Here is a 22,450-nt window from a genome sequence, read left to right on the forward strand (position 1 = left end):
ATCACAGGGATTTTGTGGCAAGATGTTCAGAGGCAGTTTACCATTGCCTTCCTTTGAGTATAAGAGAGTATGAGTTGCAAAAGTTCACCCAGTGGATTTCCATTGTTAATTAGGGGTTTGAATTCTAGTTTCCAGAGCTGTAGTCCAACTCTCAGCCCAGTGCACCATGCTGGTTCTTTGTAAGGTATACGTGTTAAAAAAACCCCTCAATTGCCAAAACCTGCCTCAGTGGAAAGTGCTTCTTTGTCAGCAGAAGGATAGCAGGATGGGGTCCAATCTAACCTTTCCTGGAAGGAAGTTCCATAGCTGTGAAGTAGCCACTACAAGTGTCCCTTTTCATGTCTTCATCAAATGTGTCTTTCAGAGTGGTAGAGCAACAAGACGGGGTCTCACTTCAGGTCTCAATGACCAAGGTCATATGCACTCTTCAAATAGTCTGGACTCTTGTTTTTTAGACAGGGTTTCTTAAACTGTGGGTTCCAACACCAAATGGGTCCCTTGAGCTCAATGTTGGGTTCCCGCAAAAAAAAAAAAATTGCAACAGGAAAAGATTTCTGAAGGCCACCTTATTTACATGAATCTGTTAGCAACAATATGCAGTGTTTAGAATGGACTCTGCAGAAAATGCTTCAGCTGTGCTCCACAAAAAGGAAAATCATTTTGTTTTGCAAATACTGATTTATTGTCAGTAAATGTTTGGTATTGTATCTATTTTGTATACAGTACTATATATGTGGTCACATAAAAAATTATCTGGCGAGACGGGATCCCAAGTTAAGAAGCCCTGGTTTGGGTTTTATTAGTTGTAATCATCACCTTGAATTGTGCCCAAGAAACAGTCAAGTGGGAATTGTTTTAACTGTGGAGTCCTATGCATAAAGGTGCAACTAAACAAATTGTGATATAGACAAACCTACCTTAAAAAAAGACATTATCTTGCTTGAGTTGATTGGACCTTTGTTGTTTGGAAAACATCCTTGTCTTGTCCAAGGCTCTTTTCAGATGGAGAGAATCACAACAACTTACCTTGCTTGAGTTGATTGGGCCTTTGCTGTTTGGAAAATCCAGTACTGGCTGTCTGAATATTTCACTCTACTTTGGTTGGTTCCTTCTGTTCTGATGGAGGAGTGTGGCCTCCTGGAGGCTTCATTGGTGGCTTCTAGAACAGGCCATTATTTTTAAGTTGGTTAATTGAGATTTACTTCCTTTCATATAGTCCTTAAAAATTAAGAGGCTGACTCTTTAGTGGGTGATAAAGGATATTCATATTAAACCCATGTTCTTACCCACTTCTAAAGTGCATTTAGTGGAATGGCTCTTCCTGCACTTTTCCATTGAGATTCTGAGACAAGGAAAACTGAAACTTCTGCCACCACCCCAAGTTAGTAGGCTCTTATTAGGCTTGAATTGGTTTTAATTTTAATTTTAATGAGCATATTTGTTTAAAAGTAACTATGCCTTGTTTTTATTACATTATTTTCTATGTTTTTTGTGTTGACATTGAATGCTTTGTTTATGCTGGAAACCGCCCTGAGTCCCTTCCTGGTAGATAGAGCGGTATACCAATAAAAATTTGTAGTTGTTGTTATTATGCATAATGCTATTGGGTTTTAAAGAAGTTTTAAAGAAGTTTCACAGAGAAATATTATCAGGTGTTTGGCTCAAATTCAAGACCTTTTTGTGTTTCAGAATTCACCAGGTGCTCTCAGTGAAACCTCTCACTGCCACTTCTTCTCCCTCCCTACACTCATACACTTACATGTATATGTGCACACAGACTATAAGATGTAGGTAATAATGGTGGCACAGCTCACATGGCTCTTGTAAGGGTGACTGACTATGTATGCATAATGCTCATTTGGATGCACATGTATTCTCTAGAAATGCTGACCGAGTGCGGGGATCAATTTATGATGTGAAACAGCTTGAGTCAAATGAGTTTGCCTTTGTCGTCATACTCTACTTGTTTCCATTCAGGCACATTCACCCAGCAAGCAGCATCCCCACAATAGAGAAGCCGGTGTCTCCTCAGCCACTAGAAGAAGCTTGTGAGGCTAGTGAGGAGCAGCCAGAAAGCAGTAGTGGGCCTGTGAGTCCTCACCCAGAAGAGCCTGAGCCATTGGAGAGTGAGGAGAAGCCTGCTGGTGAGTGGTCTTCTCTTATTTTAATGGCTCCTTTATTAAGAACCAGAAGGGACTCTCTTTTAAAAATAAGTACCGTATATACTTGCGCATAGTTTATGGCACTGGAAAGAAAGTATTATTCCAGCTGTACATGAATGGTTGACCAAACCGCTAGACTTCGCAGAATTTGATAAATTAACTTCTCTCTTTAGAAATAAAACAGTACAATGTTTTCAAAATAATTGGAAGCCTTTTGCAGAATATATAGGTAGAACATTTAAAGACTGGTCCATAACGTTGGGTACCTATTGATCTACTCACATTGGCATGTTTTCAAACTGCTAGGTTGGCAGAAGCTGGAGATAACAGCGGGCACTCACTCCGCTCCCGGGATTTGAACTTGCGACCTTTCGGTCTGCAAGTTCATCAGCTCAGTGCTTTAACACACAACGCCACTGGGGCTCCTACTCATAATAATAACAACTTTATATACCGCCACCATCTTCCAAAAGGGACTTAGGGCGGCTTACAAAGCAGCAAATAGTGCCACATAAAATACATCAGGATTTAAAACATCAGAACAACACCAATTAACATAAAAGAACACTTACAGAAATTAACAAGACCCAACTCAGTTGAATAGAAACTCAAATAAAAATGCGACAAATGTTACTAGTTAAATACACAAGTTAAAATGTCAACATTAAAGTTCCAGAATGTGAAACTTCAATCTGTTTTATTATTTATTTATTTATTTATATTTATTACAAGCATTTATATCCTGCCCTTCTCACCCCCGGGGGGGGGGGGGGACGGGGACTCAGAGCGGCCTTACAATTAGCATCGTTAGACGCCGAACAAATCAATATAAAACATAATATATAAAAACAATTACAGTGAAAATAGATAGCATTAGTTAAAACATCCATATAAATATACATTCAAGGGTGCATTTTAGCCACCTGATTTAGCTGGTACCTTAACCATTGTTAAAGGCCTGTTTGAGAAGCCAAGTTTTCAACTCCCCCCGAAAGCATTGAAGTGTGGGGGCATGCCTGATCTCCCTGGGGAGGTTGTTCCAAAGCTTGGGAGCCACCACTGATAAGGCTCTTTCCCTCGTCTTCACCAACCGAGCTTGGGATGGAGAGGAGAGCCTCCTCGGCAGATCTTAGAACCCACGCCTGTTCATAGAGGGTGATGTGGTCGCGTAGATAGACTGAACCCGAACTGTGTAGCGCTTTGTAGTTAATAACCTGTAGACGTGTTCACGAAATTTGTATTACCACAATTTCTTTCATGTCTTCTGTTTATTTGGAAGCATGAAACAGGAAGCCTCCTCCCCACACGAAACTCAACTTGACACAAAAGCCTGCTTTTGTGTGGAGCCGAAATTCCGTGTGCGCGCACTTCTTCTCTTTCTCCTCCCTCTCTTGCGCCCACAATGCTCCGCATTCACTCACGGAAGTCCCGGCCGGGCAGCCCCACATCTGGACCTCAGCATCTGGGTGGAAGGATCCACTGCCCCTCCCTCCTTTCCTGGCGTGTGTGTGGTGGGGTGTGTGACTGAGCAGGTACTTGGGTGCAGACAGGCACTGACAGGCACGCACTTTCCATGCCTGCCTGCACCCTACAGCACACACACTGTTTTTCCAGGGAGAGAGAGTGTGTGTGTGTGGTGTGCAGGCACTGACAAGCATGTGTGCTTTCCAGGCTTGCATGCGCCCCGCAACACATACACCCCCTCTTTCCAGGGAGAAAGTGTGTGTGTGATGTGGGGCTTTCAGGAAGGCCTAGAAAGCCTGGGCGTGCCTGCACAGTGCACAGTCACACACCCCACCACACACGCACCCCCCCCCCCCCAGTAATGGGTCGATTTTCAGGTCCCAAACAAAAGAACCAAAAACAACCCTTCCAATTTCGGGAGGCTTTCTGAAAACCGATCAGGTCCCGCAACAAAAGTTTGGAAACGAAATGGGACAAGCATTTACCCGAATGCAAGCCACTAGTATCACTTTGAATTGGGACCGGAAAGTTATTGACAGCCATTGGAGGTGCTTTAATAGGGGCATGGTGAGCTCCCTATAGCTAGCCCCAGTTAGTAATCTGGCTGCCGATCTTTGCACTAATTGCAGTTTCTGAGCCATTTTCAAAGGCAGCCCCACATGGAGTGCATGGCAGTAATCCAGTCTAGATGTAACTAAGGTATGGACCACTGTGGCCAAGTCAGGTTTTTTGAGGTATGCTCGCAGCTGACGTACTAGTTTTAGCTGTGCAAATGCCCTCCCAGGCACCACTGACACCTGAGCTTCAAGCATCAGCGCTGAGTCCAGGAGGACCCCCAGACTACGGACCTGTGTCCTTAGGGGGAGTGTAACCCCATCGAGCACAGGTTTCAACTTTATACCCCGATTAGCCTCATGACTGCCCAGGAGGACCTCTGTCTTGTCTGGATTAAGCTTCGGCTTGTTAACCCTCATCAGTAACCATTTTTAATATGGACACTACATACACTTCTCTGCAGAAAGACTGTAATGGGCATTTTTTCATAGGGACCATAATAAAAATAGACACTGTAGTCTTCTCTGCCTCTTGCTCCTATTCCAGCTTTGACCTGTATATAAGTCAGTCCAGGCACAAGAATATGTTGCTGAGGTGAAATGGATAACATGTTCAGAAAGTTTAAATGGCCGCTATCAAGAACTTTAGCTTGACAAGCATTGCTCCTTTGTTGTAATCTCATTGTCTCCAATGTGGTTCAACCCCAATTGTGTAACGTCTAATTCCAGATGTAGACACACCTTTAGAAGTATCTGATGTGGATCCAAAGGTCCCTGCAGGGCAGGAGCAGATGGAAGTGGAAACCCCGTTTGAGCCTGAAAAAGCCCCCTCTCCCCCACCCCCTCCTCCGGTTCCACCAGGTGAGTTATTAGGCTGTGATGAACCCAGAATCCATGGCTGAATTAAACCCAAGTCCAGGTCTCAATCAGAATCATGCAAATGTGTGTGTGTTTTTATACAGAAGTTACCTGTTGAATTTCAACATAATGGCATAGGGTATGGACTTTGGTGGGATTCGTGTGTCTGAAATAAACCCCCCCCCCCCAACAGACCAAAGCTGCCCCCTTCCCAAATGAAGAATGCATTTGAAAGGTACTCATTGGAGGCCAATAGGCCATAGTGGAGAAATCTTTGGATGCCAAGTCAAATGGCATCAGGATGTATAATCATAATTCTGCAGTATCACAGGCTTTCAATCTGCAGTGCTGGCTAGCATTCTGTCAAGGACACAGCTGTGCTCTTCTTCCCCATATGGGAGTAGGTGAGTGGAGCCATCCCCACAAAGATGACACTTAAAGAGCTTGTTGAGACTGGACCTTGATAACAAGTTGCCACTTTGGGTCTGAGTCTACTATCCAAGTGCCAGCTGAATGGCTTTGTGTATCCTTGGTGTTGTGTGTGTGCGCGAGAGGGTGGGGGAGCCTAAGTACTGACTTTAAGATCCTTTGTGCAGCCACTACTTGGTCATGGATAACATTGCCTACACTGCATTTGCCTCTCTGTAGGGAAGATGTGGCATGGGCCATCCCCTGATTCCTGCTCTTGTGATTCTGCAGGCTTTTCTCAGGATGGTTTGGGATTGCTGGAGATTTCAGTTTCCTTATGCTTGCAAACAAGGTGGCTTCTCTGTCCCTAGTATCTGTTATTTTCAGAGAACCTGTCTGTCCCCAGAAACTTTGTTTCATGCAATCCAAATTGTTAAAAACCTTAGTGTTCCTTGGTGGACATTGAGGACCATGAAGGTTGGGTGTAAGCAGAACTGTTTGGGGAATTCTCTCTCTAGAAAGACTGACACTTACCACAATTTTTAACCTAAGTTAAGATTGCCTCGTATACCTGGAACTTTTTGGTCTATGTGTGATTTGTTTCTAAGGTGGTGTTTATGTCATTTTTAAAAATCAGCTACTAATTCTGACCTCCCTTTGTCTCTATTCAAAGACGCACCATCCATTATCCTTTTGCAGGAGTGTTCCATCTTATCAGAATGTCTTACTCTTCCCTCCCTCTTTCCCCACTGCTTAGATCCAATGCCCTCTGCCCACCCAGATGAGTCCTGCCTTGGTGCCAAAGAGCCTCCTTCATTTGAGTTGCTGCCAAGAGAAATGGAACCTACTGAGAATCATACTGTATCAGCAACCTCCAAGCAAGAAGAAGAGACTTCTCCAGTTAGCCCTCCCCCTGATACTGTTACATCTGTTTCCCCTCCCCCTGGTCCTGTCAAAGATATTTCCCCTGAAGCTGCTGAAGTGGAAGGAGGAGAGCCCAGTGAAGAGGCTATGGATACTGGGGTTGAGGCACCGGTTCCAGACAACACCGCCAGCAGCAGCATCCAGCCCAGCCAAGAGGAGGAGGAGGAGGAGGAGGAGGAAGAGGAAGAGGAAGAAGAGGCAGTAGCAGCAGCTGCAAAGATGGAGCTTGAGGAGAGATTCTCCCCACAGCTGAGTGAGGAGGAGGCACCAGATGAAGGGCCTGCCATAATGGGGCCAGAGCCCAACGAGAGTCACCTCAACTTTGCCAGTGAAAGCAAGCGCTCTCCCTCCCCTGTGGAGGCAGAACTTCTGGGGAGCACATCCACCCCAATGGAGGCCTATGGGGCTGCCAACCTGCTAGAGGGAGGAGGGGCAAGTGGCGAGGAAGAAGCCGGACCACCACCACCAACATCCTTGAGGCCCCACCACTTGTTGAAGTCCGATATCGTTAATGAGATCTCGAACCTGAGCCAGGGCGATGCCAGTGCCAGCAGCTTCCCCAGCTCAGAGCTCCCATTTGCCTCCCCATACCATGAAGGTGGGGGTTCTCTTTCCCTGGAAATGGCTGGCCTGACTTCCACTGATGTCAGCCTGCAGAGGGAAGATGGTGGCTCTTTGCCCATGGGTGACATGGATGACTCCTTGCCCTTTGATATGAAGGGTGAGTGTGAGAAGGGACGACGGCGTAGCTCCCCAGCCCGCTCCCGGATGAAGCAGGTAAGCCAAAGCTCTCTGCAGGCTGGGTCTGAAGGATCCTTGCCAGAGCCTTCCCACAGTGCTTAGTCCCTGCCCTCAGGAGTGGTGGGGCTCCTGGAGGAGTGACAGTGAACTGGAGGGTGTCAATACTCCTTGGCATGTTTCACTGCACATCATTTCCCCTGCCCTTCTCTCTTCTTCTGGTCATAGGGCCGCAGCAGCAGTTTTCCTGGGAGAAGACGGCCTCGGGGAGGGTCTCACGCAGGCCGAGGGCGGGGCCGGTCACGGTTGAAATCCACCACTTCCTCCATCGAGACATTGGCGGTAGGGGCGGTTTTGGCAGGCAGGACATTATTTTGGTGGGGAGGAAGAGGATGAGGCAGGAAGTTGAATTTTGGCACAACTCAAGAGTTAAGGAAAAGCTATAGCTGCCATAAATATAAAGGAAATGGGGACTAGGCCCACTCAGTATTGATCTGTCTGTTGCTTAGGCTTGGAGACCAAAAGTATGCTCTTTTGCTACCAGTTCTTATCATAGCTTGACTTGACTGCCCCCCTTATTTTTATTGATGGTGCCTGGACACATGGTGTATACCTCCCCTTCTCTTGTTCTCATTTTCATTTCAGTGTCGTAAGTGCCTCCTCTCATTAAGACGTGTCAAATTCTTTACAAGAGGTGGCTTCTCATTCTCAAAGTCCTTAAAAGCAGGGTCTTGCCATCAAGTGTTTATTTTCCCCCTTAACTGCAGTTCTGAGAAAGCTACTCCTGTCAAGCTCTCTGCCCTCCTCTGTTCTTCAATGGCCAGAAGCCAGAGATTGAAGTAGCTACTTTTCCTAAGGCATGACTCCTGGAATCTCTCAGCCATCATGGCCATGAACTCTTTAGGTCATTTGCAAGAACTTAAAAAAACTGTAGTCAGACAAAATAATACCCCCAAGTTATGGTAGGAGCTCCATCCTTCTGGATCAAGAGTTAGCCTAAGAAAAAGAAGGGGTTGGTGTGGTTAGATTGTAGGTCTTTCCTTTATTTTAGGGCAGTGGTTCTAGAATGCAGCTGACAGGTTGTGAATATGATAGTCCATGCTTGTGTGTGCACCTTTTTTCTCTAAATGGTACTTGGTGCTCCAAAAGCACCAAGTACCATTAAATCTTCTATATTTTTTCTTCCAAGCTTGCTGATATTGATAGTTCGCCCAGCAAGGATGATGATGACGATGATGATGACACAATGCAAAACACAGTGGTGCTCTTCTCTAATACGGACAAATTTGTGTTGATGCAGGTGGGTATGGACATGCGTGTTTTAAAACGGGTAGCATGACTAAACACACATGCAGCCGTGCAATCCCAAATACACACCTATTAATCATTAAGTAATTAAACTGATAAAACTGACTTAAGCCCCAGTTATGTGATTTTTGAGGTGGGCTTGAGATTGATGTTAAACAATGTCTGGAAACTTGTAGCAGGTCTAAGTTGCAGAGGTGGGTTGAATTATTCCCTCTTACCTTAAAGAGAACTCTGTTTGCATTTTTGGGTGAAATTCTGACATTCTGTAAGACAAAACCCTTTAGGCAAATGTAAGAGTGCTCAACTGAAGCAGATTTTGCTGCATGATCATGCTCTCTCTCTCCAACACTTACTGTTTTGAGTTTGCTTGTCATAGAAGGCTGTTTTTTGGTGTGTTTTCATAGGGTGTCTTCCATATTTTGCTTAGCTTGTTTTAGTAGAAACTACAGTTGGTCCTCTACATTTGTGGGTTTAACATTTGATTATTCAAAAATTTGATTAATACAATTTGATTATTTATTAATGTGATTAATATAGTTTGATTATTTATTAATTTGATTAATACATTAACTCAAATATTTTCTGAAGAAAATGGGAAGACGTAGAGATTCCTAGAGACAAGATTCAATCAAATTTTTTTTTTAACCTGAGGGAATCTTTAAGTCCTCTAGAAGGACTCTGTGATCAATTTCCAGAAAAAGCTGGCCATAGAATCATGCAGGAGGACCTTGGGATTTCTAGACAGGTGTTCTTTCAGGTAAAAGAAAAATCAGATTTTTTATTTGCAGTTTTCTTGACTCCAGGGACTGTGGAGGGCTGACTAGTTATTTTCAATCTAAAAACAACTGGTAGCTTTTATTTATTTTTGTATATTTCAAAGAAATTTGCCCTCTCCCTTGTTAAAGACTTGCACATTTCTTGCACAGGTCAAAAGCAAAAGTGTTATATACGCCGTTTTATTGATTAGCAGCCCTAGTCCTTTTTGCAGGGTGGTAGCACTGCCCGTAAAATAGCTGAGAGTCTTGCAACAGAGGCATAGCACCCAGTGATATGAAAGGGAGCAAAGCTGACAGTAACCTCCTTTGATCCTGAGCTGGTATTGAGCCCTGTCTCTCCTCCCTTGTCAGGACATGTGTGTAGTGTGTGGCAGTTTTGGCCGTGGGTCCGAGGGCCATCTCCTGGCATGTTCTCAGTGTTCCCAGTGTTACCACCCATACTGCGTCAACAGCAAGGTAAACTGCTCTTCATTGCCTTTCTTCCCCAAAAGTATATAGAGCTCTGTTCTTAAGGCCGAAATTCTGCTAACAGAATGTATCAGCTCTACTTTTACTAAAGGTGACCTGAGCATGCCAAAGGGTCAAAGAGATATGTTTTTGAATTTTCATCTTGTTGCTGAGTTTGAAGCCTCCAGTTCTAGCTGGTGAGCTAGTGGTAATTGTTGTGTTTGTCAAGGAGTTTGGGGCTCATAGAACATGTGGAGACAGAAGAAATGGGAAACCTAGGAATGCTGGTGGGCACAGACCTGGAAAGAAAACAACAGTTGGCCCTGTGAAGGTTGACAGTGTGGTGCCTACTGGATCTTTTGGGCTAGGAGTCCTATGACCATTGCCCATGTTGGTTGGAATTTGTGGGAGTGATAGCCCAAAATATCTGATTCCCTGACCTTCACAGGGGATCCCCAAGTCACAAACATCCAACTTACAAATGACGCATAGTTAAGAATGGGGGTGAGATAACAGGAAGTGAGAGAAATCTACCCCTCAGAAGGGAAATTTACTCCTGAAAGCGTTATCATGTGAGAAAAAAGTTTCTCCAATGAAGCTTTATTGCCTATCCTTGTTTTCAAAACAAGTCACATTTCTTAAAATCCAATTATCACATTGTCCCATGTTTTGGCTTGTAAAAAGCATTAAGAGGCCCTGGGATCTGACTGGGTCATATAAAATTTAAGTCCTCTAACCTGACTTGAAATGCAACCAATTTATTAAGGGATAGGTCTGTGGAAAACAGGGTCATTTTTTGATTCCTTCAGCTTTGCTCAGGGAGCTAGCCTAAAAGGGTTGTCCATATGTAGTGGGGTCTGTGGGAGGAGACAGTCACTCCAGGGAGCATGGAGCATACTCAGATCCAGAGGATTTGGCTGATCACATCTCCCTGTATGGACCTGCCCGGGCTTTGATATTTATTTATTTATTTACAGAATTTATATTTCGCTCTTCTCACCCCACATTACACATATAAGGCAAACATTCAGTGCCTTAACATAGAACAAAGACAGAGACAAATGCAGGCTGCGAGCTGGCCTCGAACTTATGACCTCTTGGTCAGAGTGATTTGTTGCAGCTGGCTACAGCTGGCTGCTCACCAGCCTGCGCCACAGCCCAGGCCTATTCTCAGGAGAGGCCCTTCTCTCGGTCCCACCTCCATCGCATGTTCAATGTGAACAATAGAGCTAATTCTGGAACCCCCTTCTTCCCAGGGAAGCCAGAATGGTCCCTTCCCTGCTATCCTTCCAGAGGCAGGATTTATTTTTATAAAAGATCAAGTGAGGGGCTGCTGTGGTTTAGCTACAAATAAGTTTTTAATCTGATTTAATAATAATAATAATAATAAACTTTATTTTTATATCCCGCCCCATCTCCCCGAAGGGACTCTGGGCGGCTTACAACAGGGACAAGCCTGAAAACAACAACACAAGACATTTGACCAAAAACATTCCAACGATTCACAAAATAAATAATAAATACATTAAAATCCAAGCAATAAAATCAGAGAATTAAAAACAAACCAGCGGGGACAGGTTTCATAAAGTGCTGTGTCATGGAAATGAGTGATAAAGTGCCGTATGCCCTTAAAACAGAGAGAAGCATTCTAATGCTTTAAGGGTTTTAACTGTTTATTTTTTAATGTCGTTAATATTTAATTCTGTTTTAATATTCATATATTTTTAGGTTTAAATTGTATTGTATTGCTTTGACTGTAAACCACTTTGAGCCTCTTTTTTAAAGAAAAAAGTGGGAAATAAATAAATATTATTCATGATCTTGAGTTACCAATTGGATTACAACTCCTATTACTTTAACCACAAGGCATTGTAGTAGTGGTAATGGGAATTGCCCACTATTTCTTGGAGTTGTAAGGTTCGGATAAATTGAAGAAAGAATCAGGAATGCTGAATTGGAAGCCTCAAAGTCCCGTGTCCCCCATGTGCCCCCCATCCCCCGCCCTGTGTCCCAAGCAGAGCCCTCCCTGGTCTTTCCACTGCAGCCTGTTATGCTTCCTTGATACGCATTTGTCTCTTTTTCCTTGTTAAAAGATTACCAAGGTGATGCTGCTCAAGGGCTGGCGTTGTGTGGAGTGCATTGTGTGTGAGGTGTGTGGGAAGGCATCCGACCCTTCCCGCCTGTTGCTCTGTGATGACTGTGACATCAGCTACCACACCTATTGCCTGGATCCGCCTCTCAACACCGTTCCCAAGGGTGGCTGGAAATGTAAATGGTGAGAGACCATGTTTTCCATAGAAGACCTTACATAACAGCATTTTGTTTGCTGGTCTTCTCTTGATAGTCTAAGGTTGGTATTCTGTTGTGTAGCCCTAACTAGAATAGAGCCATCCAATCAATTGCTGAGTGGTGAACCAGCACACAGGTTCTAGTTCAGGCTAACAACAAGATTTCGGCCAAAGACTTTTGAAAACAAGGGTTTTTAAAGGAAGAGCTTTTAGGAAATTGCTGTGTTGTTGTTTTCTGTGTTAGTAATAGTTTAATTCTACTTTAAAGTTGATACTTTGTATTTGTGATTGTGTGTAAGCCACCTTGAGTCCTAGTTTTAGGGAAATTGATATAAATAAAGATGATGATGTTGATTGTAATGTTCTGATACAAACAAAATTGAAGAGCTCGGTATCAAGAGAAATCTAGTTCTCCCATCATGTCCCTTCCTGGTGGCTCATATTTATTAAATTAAGTTAAAACTTGACTTAATTTCCAATACTTCTGTAATATTTCTGCAGCAATTCGAAAATTCAGAAATGAGAAGTCTGGCCATTTTTTTAACTTTTACCCTGGACTATATATCTAGTAATTCCTAATAATAATTGAACTATAAAAATTACATAGATAGGAACATGCAGTATGTTCAGCTGCATGTGCCCAGATATTATGAAATTATAAGACAATTTAAGGTGTACATTATACTTTGTTTTTTCAATGATAAAATAAATCTTTTGGAAATGTAAGTTATTATTTTCATTTGGCATGATTTATTTAATGTGAGGGTGGAGGGATTCCACAAGCACTTTGTGCTCTCCTCACTACCACCAGACTTACTAACCGTCATATTTTGTTGATGAAGCAGCAGCAAAGTATTTTCATACAAAAAGAAGATCCATGAGGAGCATACATCTGACTTTTAATCAGAAGCACTTTAAATCTTTATTTAAAACAATGCATGTACTGTTCCTGTGTATGCCATTTCTGTTTAACAGAAACTATTTTTGAAGAAAATGTTGGCATTTTTGCCACCACTGGAATTCAAGAAGGGAAGTGGTGGTGGGTGTAAAGCTCAGATAAATGCTTAGAAGTTGTAAACACCCTCCACCCCATTCTAATAGATTTTTTAAAAAGTAAATATTTATTTGGTGAAGAACCAAGATAACAGGACATACATTCAAATCAGCATATAAAACCAATATAACAACAGAAAGAGATGCTCAAAATGAGACTGCAAATTTTACTCTTGTGCCAAATAGTCACAAGTATTGTGAGTACAGGTACCTAGTCCTGAACCACTGATTGCAGAGATAATGACTCCTCATTGGCTATTCCCTGACTACTTGGCCTGAAGTGAAGGTATAAATGAGATCTTCAGGCTTGGCATCAGTCAACTGATTTTTCCTTTGAACAGGTGTGTGTGTTGCGTTCAGTGTGGAGCAGTGTCACCCGGCTTCCACTGTGAATGGCAGAACAACTACACTCACTGTGCCCCCTGTGCTAGTCTTGTCACTTGCCCTATCTGCCAGGTGAAGTATGTGGAGGAGGATCTACTAATCCAGTGCCAGCACTGTGAGCGGTAAGTCAAACCCCTCTGTTGTTGTTATTTCTTTTTTTAAAGGACAACCTTTATGTGATTTTATCATTGTTGCCTGATTGACACAAAAATAGGCAATAAAAATGCTTCCTTTAATTTAATGTCAATTTTTGTGATTATGTTAATGTTTGGAAGAGTTGTAAAAAGGAGTTTTAATTTAGAAATTTCTCTACCTGACTTGGATTCTAAGTCTACTAACCTTTTACCTTCCAAAAATATAAATCTCAAAAACCAGAGTGTTGCTTAATTGTATATTTCCCAGGTGGATGCATGCTGTGTGTGACAACCTGTTCACTGAGGAAGAAGTAGAGCAGGCAGCTGATGAGGGATTTGACTGTACATCATGTCAGCCCTATGTAGTTAAGCCTGTTGGTAAGTACCAAAGTGCCTTTTTGAAGTTCTCAGTGCCATATTTTAAAAGAAGAAGTATCACCAGTTTTTTAGTGTTGCAGGGGATGAATTTCATTGATACCCCTCAAAACTGGAGTTAGCTTTAACCCAATAAGAATTTCTGCTCTTTAAAATTTACTCCCCCATCCTATTATTTGTACTTCAGACTCTTAGCATTTGTAAGTTTATGAGGGCAGAACTGCTGATGGAACCTGAAGAAGGGTTAGCATGAAAATGAAACTGATCTGTCTACATAAGTTAGGAAATTTCATGGCCACCTCCTATAGAATGTTGCTATTGTTGCTTTGTTTCTTTGATAGGAGAGTAGAATTCAAAGATATGGTGGTACTAGTCTGGAATATCAGTATGAAAAAGACTCTTGTGGCACCTTAGAGACTGAGAGGACAGAGTTAATAGCATACGCTTTCATAGACTACTCACATTTTAGGAGGTAGATTTAGTCTATTGAAGCGTATGCTACCTATTTCATTATTTCTGTTAGTTTCTAAGGTTCTACAAGATCCCTTTGTGTTTGAAATGACAGACAGTGATGAACCACTACTGTATAAGGGCTACGTTAAGATCATTTTTGGTGAGGGTAAGCTTATGAATGTATTTTTAGGTTGCCAAAGGGGGTAATGTGGCAAAAAATGGAAGTGAAAGGGGTAATTAAAAATGCTAGACAAGTTGGATCATAGTAGATCTGTTTATCAACTTGATTGGTTATAAGAAAATTAGACAAGATTCATGGGAGATACCAAGGCTCTCAAAAGTTACTCATCATGATGATGGACCAGAGGGATGCATATGAATATTATATGCAGCATTAGAGACATGCAGTCACTTAATGCCAGGTGATAAGGAATATGTGTAGGACGATGCAGTTGTCCCTCGTGTCTTGGTTGTGGGTTACTGTGTAACTGGTTGTCTATTGTGAGAGGAAAATGCTGAACTTGACAGGACTTGATCCTCTTCCTAGTGCAGCTTTTCTTAGTGTTCTTACAGTACAATGACTTTGAGGATGCTAGGGTGGGCATGGCTATGTGTCTTGGTGACAAGGGACAATGAGGTAGGATTGGTAAGAAAAATTGGGTAAATTCTTGTGCATACTTTCCAATAATCTAATTTGCAGCATAGAGATAGGGAAGTGTGTGTGATGAAATGTACAGGTACTGTGATATAGTATTGAGTATTTTACAACCTATCTTTCCCCCTCCTTTTTCTTTAAAAGTTCCAATTCCTCCTCCAGAAATTATTCCAATGAAGATCAAAGAGCCAGGTAAGTTCCTTTCATATGCCTTTTCAACTGGGTATTCAAGGATACCCAAGATTTCCTGTCCATGTAGTATAGGGCGTGCTTGCTTCTGCTGCTGCTAGGGATTCCCATCTGGTGGGTCACTTGCCATATCTTATATTCTGGACTTGAAAGGATGAAACTGGATCCTATTTTCTCCTCTTTGTAAGAGTGTCCCAAATACAGATTGCTTGAGGATAATAGTTAAACTGCTTTATAATGATGATGATGATGATGATGATGATAACAACCACAACAACAACATCTTTATTTCTATCCTGCCCTATCTCCCGAAAGGGACTCAAGGTGGTTTACATTCAGTGCCAAGAAAAACATAACAAACACATAAAATCATGGATGAACAAATAACATCAGGGTATACTTATAAAACAACTCAAAAAGAACAGGTTAAAATTTAAATATACAAGTAAAGCAATTCAGACACATTTCTCTAATGAATCTAATAATAATAAACAATTAAAATATTTAAAACATAATGCAATACTGAACCAGGTTATTTGTCTGTCCAACATAATGTTCTCAAGCATTCAGTAGTACTGGCTCTCGAGCATTTCAGATAGGAGTTCACTGGGAGTTGAACTGGATTGAATCTTGAATTTTGGTGCAAAACATGTACTTTACCCACAAAGTATGGAGTAGTCTTGTTGAATAGTGTTTGTTGCTGCTTATTATGTTGATGACATAAACTGGTGTTAGCTGTCATACATCGGTGTATTTTCTTTCTTGTCTATGTGGAGGAAGATACACAGTACCCCACTCCACTTCAGCTTTATGACAGTATGATATTTTCTTATAAACATATAGGTGATGGTGACTCTGAGCCCCATCCTGCTGCAGTTTTGTATCAAGCAGCCACAATGCTCCTAGACCTTGCAATGAGCCTTGCTTCATAATAATATAATAGTAATATTTTTGTTACCTGCCTCTAATTACAGCTCGAGGCAGGATACAACATAGTTAGAACAAAAGACCAGTTTCCTTTGAAAAACCAAATTGCAGGATGGTGTGACGATTATGATGTTGGACTTGAGGGATCCAGTTTCAGGTCCCACTTGAGTCACATAACATACTTGGGGAGAACTTGAACCTGGTGGAGTCAAAATGGTGACACAGAGAGCCAGTTATGCCAGTTTAGTATAACTGAGAGATAACAGGAATATAAATGCCCTAAGATTTATATCCCAGTTATGGCTGTCTCTCTGTCTTGCCTGGCATTGGTCCCCAATGCAGAGAAAGAGTTTGCATGTGGAATAAACGTTGGCATAAGCCCTGTTAGAATGTATTTATTAACTGTATGGACAGGAGGATGTAACTCACTTGCCTATGAAAAAATCACACATGATGACACAGGGTTTCACTTTTCTTCCCACAGAGCCCCAGTATTATCGCTTTGAAGGGGTCTGGCTTACAGAGACAGGCATGGCAGTGTTGCGTAACTTATCCTTATCACCATTACATAAGCGCCGACCACGCAAGACACCGCCGACTCTGCCTCGACTGGGTACCCTTAATGGTGAGGGTGGGCTGGATGCTATCGACCTTATGGGCCCAGATGAAAAAAAGGATGGCGATGTAGAGGGAGATGAGATTCTGAAAGCTGAAGGTTTGTGCCCACACTTGACAACTCAGTCAATGAGAGTGTAAGACAGTCCTGTTATGTCCATACACTACTATTCTGATCTATTTTGCTGTCTGCTAGCATTTTGGCAAGCCTGCAGAAGTGAGAAAGCAATTTTTAAGGTCTTGAAACAAGAGTGTTTCTACTGTGTGGTCACTCTGGAATCCACACCTGTGGTATTTCCTGCGTTCCACAGCTTTGCTCCATTGAGGACTCCAGCCCCGCCCCTCCCCATTAGTAATAAAGCCAGGCTGCGGGGCTTGAGGCCTTAGTTCATTTTATTCACGAAAGCAGCAACTTCAGATTGTCTCTCCTCCTTATGAACTTTGGCTAATAGGACTCCATTTGCCTCAGCAGGCAGAGGGAGGGCCTCACCCTGCCATACTCTTGCCTCCTTCACAGGAGTGCACCCTTCTGGCAGCCACACGAGCGATGGCTTGCCGGGGCACTGGGGCTCAGTCCCTAGAGGGTGACCTCTCTTGGCCCCCTGCCTAGAGCGGTTCCTTATGGCCTGACCCAGCCGGGTTCATTTCCAACTGCAAGTATGTTTCCTTTCCCCCCTTCCCAAACTGTTTGGCCAGCCACTCAGCAAGGGGGCTGGTGTTGTTTGCCTCATCCTCGACTTCCAAATTATTACCCTTATAATTTTGGAGGTGCCTTTGTACAACTTAACCAGCTTAGTAACATTGCCGCCCCTCGAGTTCCTCAGGCACAAAATGACGATTTTGATTCAGACTCTGATTCTTCTATTGATGATGAGGACAGTTTATTGCAGTGTTGTACATCCTCAGTTTCTACTACAGAAGATTCATCTTCTTTTTCTTCATTAATTTTGTGTTTAGCTCATTCTCTCCAATTGCCAGCTGTTTCTGCAGCTGATGATCCGGTTGATGACTTGTTTTCTCCTGACCAACAAAAGGATCATGTACCCAGCACTGCACTTCATTATTTGTTAAAAGTAGAAAAGATTCAATCTGGTGCCCCATCTTCTATACCTGCTGTATCCAAACGGTTTGATACCGTATAGATACTTCTTCAGCACAATGGTTAACAACGCCTACAAAACCTAATTCAGTTGTAGTGAAGGTAGTACAACCTAAGAAATCTAAAAAACTAAAATCTACTCCACCAGACAAAGGAGGGCAAGATAGATGGTTATGGGAAGGAAGTGCACACTGCTGCCAGCTTAATTACACGAATGGTTCACTATCAGGCCTATATTGCAGCCTATCAGTCTTACTTATGGGACACATTGACACCTTACCTAGACATGATTCCGCCAGAACATCAACAGTTACCAAAGAGTCTTCACCAGGAGGGAATCACTTTAGCACTTCACCAGAGGGACTTAGCGAAACATGGGGCTGACACAGCAGGAAGGATGTTTGCAGCCGCAACAGCTATTTGCCACCATGCCTGGCTAAGGAACTGCCAATGTCTGAAAACAATTTATTTCATCCTTACACAAATGCTGAGTTAAAAAGTACGCAAACGATCCGGAAGGCAGTACAAAAGTTTGGATTTTCTCAGCCATCTACCTATCAGCCTAGGTTTTGGTGGCCAACCCCTCAATCGCTTTACCGTCAGCCTTTATGGCCTGCTCCCTTTAGACCTTCTCAGGGCCAAAATTCTAGATTTTCAGTGCCAGGTAGACGTAATTCTTCCACCAGCGGACATCAGTCCACTAAAGGAAAGCAACAGGACTAGGGTCGGCGTCATTTTTGATGACCCTATGCCTCCTTCTGTTGGTGATGGGAATCTTCTTCCTTCACTGCGTGAACCCTGCACCTCTTTTGTTGTAACCTCCCTGATTTTTGGAGACCGGTTAGCTCCATTTTTAGAAACTTGGCGTGCTATTACGTCAGATGCTTGGGTGTTACAAATTGTAGAGCATGGCTATGCCATTGAGTTTTTTGAACAACTCCCTGTGGGAACTGTTCGAGTTACCCCTCATTCATCTGCATTTTGGCAAGAAGTTCTTACTTTGCTTGAGAAAGGGGCTATAGCACCCCTATCAACCTCTATGTTTCCCTTTTCTTTTTGCGCTAAATATTTTTTAGTTCCTAAAAAAGATGGAGGTCTCTGTCCTATTTTGGATCTTAGAGGGCTATTTATCGTCGTTTTCGGATGGTGACTTTATTAACCATCCTCCCCCTTTTGCCCAGCAATGCTTGGTTTGCGAGCATCAAACTTAAGGATGCTTATTTTTATTTTGCAATTAGACAACAAAACCATAGATTTTTGTCCTTTTTGACTAATGGCCAGGTGTTTTGTTTTTGTGTACTTCCCTTTGGCATCTCTACAGCTCCCAGGGTGTTTACCAAGGTGGCGGCGGTGGTGGCAGCTCACCTTAGAGAGCATGGTGTAGTGGTCTATCCCTACATCAATGACTGGTTATTAGTCGCTAGAATGTGTGAGCAGTTACGAAACTATATTCAGTTTACTTTGTCATTACTTCAGAAACTGGGGCTTATTATCAACAAGGACAAGTATCATCTACAACCATGCCAGACTACGTAATTCATTGGAGCTGTTTTGAACTCTCGTCAGGCAAGGGCGTACCTCCCGGATGACAGATTCCAAAATCTATGTACGCCGGCTCTATGAATAATAACAAAGACATCCGTTCGGGCCAGGGACATCCAGTGCCTGTTGGGTCATATGGCTTCCACTACGGGGGTGACTCTGTTTGCTCGGCTACATTTTTGGCCACTTCAAAATCGGTTTATCCGGAAATTTCATCCCGTATGCGACAGCTCCAAAAAGTGTCTGCTAATCGCTGCGGCCATTCGCCACTCTCTAGAATGGTGGACTCATCGATCCAACCTGTGCATTGGACTTCCATTTCGTCCCCCCAAACCTTCAATGCTGCTAGCAACCGATGATTTCCTAATGGGCTGGGGAACTCATCTAGGCAGCCATACAGCTCATGGTGCCTGGACTGTGGCAAAAGGAAACAAGCACATCAACTATTTAGAGCTGCTAGCAGTAGAAAGAGCACTCCATGTTTTCAGTCATCTAATTCAAGGGCAACTCACCACTGATACCACCACTGTCGTCTTTTATGTAAACAAGCAAAGGCAGCACACGATCTCGAGCTCTTGTGTCCCTTACTCTCAGAATCTGGAACTGGTATATAGCCAGGAATATAACCATCATAGCTGTCCACGTCCCAGGCGACGAAAATTCTCTAGCAAACTCAGTCGGAAAACCTATGCCGACCACGAGTGGTCCCTTCATCCTGTCCAGGCACAATCACTTTTCCGTACATAGCACACCCCTTTAGTGGACCTTTTTACTTCTCCTTCCAATACGAAATGCCAGTTTTATGGGGCACAACGTCGTCAGCAGCCGGAGTGTTTGGGGGACGCGTTCCTCTTGGACTGGACGACGGCACCCCTGTATATCTTCTCACCACTTCCATTCTTGTACAACAAGTCAGCTGTATTCTGATAATGCCGTGGTGGCCCCGCCAACCATGGTTTGCCACGCTCCTCCAATTAACAGGCAACGATTGTGTTCGGTTGCCACTCAGACCGAACTTGCTGACTTCGGGACCCACCACACTACCTTATTCCCAAATTACACGCCTGCGGCTGACGGTGTGGAAGATTCAACCGCATCTCTTCCTCAAGCAGTAAAGAACATTTTGGATCTTGCCTTTTGGCCTACCACCAAGCATTCATATATGTGTAAATGGCGTCATTTCTGTAACTTTGTTCAACAACAGGGATTTGAGCCATTGTTGGCGCCTACTTCTGTTCTCTAGTTTTTAATGTCTCTTTGATTCTGGACTATCTTTATCATCACTCAAAGTTTATTTGGCTGCCATAGCCTCATTCAAAAAGGAACATTACCTACCTTCTCCTTTTGCTGAGCCACTGGTGAGAAGGTTCTTGCAGGGCTTCAGGAACTTTTGGCCGCAAGTTCACCCCATCCCTCCCTCCTGGAAACTAGAAATTGTCCTTTCAGCCCTGATAAAACTGCCCTTCGAACCTATGGTCACTGCAGAGATACGTTACCTTTCCTGGAAAACGGTCTTTTTGGTGGCATTGCGAAAGTCACCAAGGCTGTTTGTTAAGTACCAGAACAACACCATTGGCCTTCCGGTTTCCACTCAAAGATTGGCAGCTTGGATAGTTTCAACTATCCGATTAGCTTATGAGATGGCAGGACTGGCCTTACCTGTTCAGATCCATGCACGTTCTACCCAAGCAATGGCTGCATCTACGGCATTTTTGCATGGAGTGCCATTAGATGACATTTGTCGTGCTGCTATCTGGTCGACACCACACTTTTATTACTCATTATAAATTGGATCTGGCAGCCAAAAGGGACACCAATTTCAGCAGAACTATCCTTTTCCCCCCCAATTCCATGACACCCACCGTCCGTCACTAGGCTTGCTAGTCTATCACAGCTGTGGATTCCACAGTGACCATGCAGAAGAAGATATGGTTGCTTACCTGTAACCGTGTTTCTTCCAGTGGTCACCTGTGGAATTCACACAACCCGCCCATCCTCCCCACATCTGTCATGCCTAGTGCGACTGTTTTTCGCGGTATGGAACTAAGCCCTCAAGCCCCACAGCCTGGCTTTATTACTAATGGGGAGGGGAGGGGCTGGAGTCCTCAGTGGAGCAAAGCTTTGCGAGAGGTCATCTGAAACAGCTGCGGGACGCAGGAGATACCACAGGTGTGAATTCCACAGGTGACCACTGGAAGAAACATGGTTACAGGTAAGCAACCTTATCTTCTCAGCATTTGATCACAAAAGACAAAATATCTTATTTCCAAGCCAATGTATTACCCAGAATCTGGAAACTAAATGGTGATCTCTATTGTGTGGTGGGTGATGTGCCATAAGTTCTCTAATGTCCCCTATTTCAAAAAGTTGACAGCTTTTATTGACTAGAGAATTATGATGGGATGTATCCTCCGGGAGAGAGATCAGTCTGTTATAATTAGAAGTTTGCATGTGTATTCTTTCACTTGGAAGTGCATATACCTGAAAATATAGTTGAGGTTTGCAGAGTTGAGGATTGCAGGAGCATGGGTGATTGACCAGTGACAAGTCTATTGTGTGTACATGTTGAAGTTGCTTCTTGACTTATGGGGATCCCATATATTTTCTTAAGTGATAATTACATAGAGGTGGTTTTCTGTTGCCTTCCCTGAAAAATAGCCTACTGCACAAGTATTCCAAATACAAACCAAAGTTGTTGCTGTTTAATATCCATGACCACAAGGGATTTGAGGCCCTAAGGAGAACTATACTGATGAAGTTCTATACCAGTGAGAATGAAGATTTTTTTCCTTTTTAAAATACCTAAATACATTGAAAAATAATGTCCTATACTCACAGCAATATGTTGCCTTTATTATACTTGTTTTAAAAGAGTGTTTTCATTATTGGCACCCCCCTGCAGTCAGTGTAGAACATATGGAGTGCGAGATCAAATTAGAAGCTCCCGCTACTCCAGAAAGGGAAGCTGCTGCTGACCCAGATTTGGGGAAGGGGCTGCTGGAGGATGCTGAGGAGGTCAAGAAGCGGAAGCGGAAGCCATACCGCCCAGGTGAGAGCTCTTTGCTAAGGCCAGGCCCTGATAGGGTTTGGTGCTTCT

The 22,450-nt window shown here is 43.2% G+C and overlaps 1 protein-coding gene across 5 annotated transcripts in view; it reads left to right on the forward strand.

The window, feature by feature from the left end:
* Window positions 1–22,450, forward strand: part of kmt2d (lysine methyltransferase 2D) — a 126,926-nt gene that overhangs the window by 26,357 nt on the left and 78,119 nt on the right. For 4 of the 5 annotated variants that reach the window (XM_062974026.1, XM_062974025.1, XM_062974027.1 and 1 more), the window contains 12 exons: window positions 1,978–2,144; window positions 4,910–5,041; window positions 6,204–7,147; window positions 7,337–7,450; window positions 8,298–8,408; window positions 9,544–9,648; window positions 11,733–11,914; window positions 13,322–13,486; window positions 13,767–13,876; window positions 15,126–15,173; window positions 16,582–16,812; window positions 22,256–22,402. In XM_062974026.1, the coding sequence (XP_062830096.1) occupies window positions 1,978–2,144; window positions 4,910–5,041; window positions 6,204–7,147; window positions 7,337–7,450; window positions 8,298–8,408; window positions 9,544–9,648; window positions 11,733–11,914; window positions 13,322–13,486; window positions 13,767–13,876; window positions 15,126–15,173; window positions 16,582–16,812; window positions 22,256–22,402 (2,456 nt within the window). The remainder of the gene's footprint in view (window positions 1–1,977; window positions 2,145–4,909; window positions 5,042–6,203; window positions 7,148–7,336; window positions 7,451–8,297; window positions 8,409–9,543; window positions 9,649–11,732; window positions 11,915–13,321; window positions 13,487–13,766; window positions 13,877–15,125; window positions 15,174–16,581; window positions 16,813–22,255; window positions 22,403–22,450) is intronic. The other variant, XM_062974028.1, reaches the window with a different exon arrangement.

The sequence above is a fragment of the Anolis carolinensis genome, chromosome 2, assembly GCF_035594765.1.
Source record: "Anolis carolinensis isolate JA03-04 chromosome 2, rAnoCar3.1.pri, whole genome shotgun sequence".
NCBI classification, from domain to species: domain Eukaryota; kingdom Metazoa; phylum Chordata; class Lepidosauria; order Squamata; family Dactyloidae; genus Anolis; species Anolis carolinensis.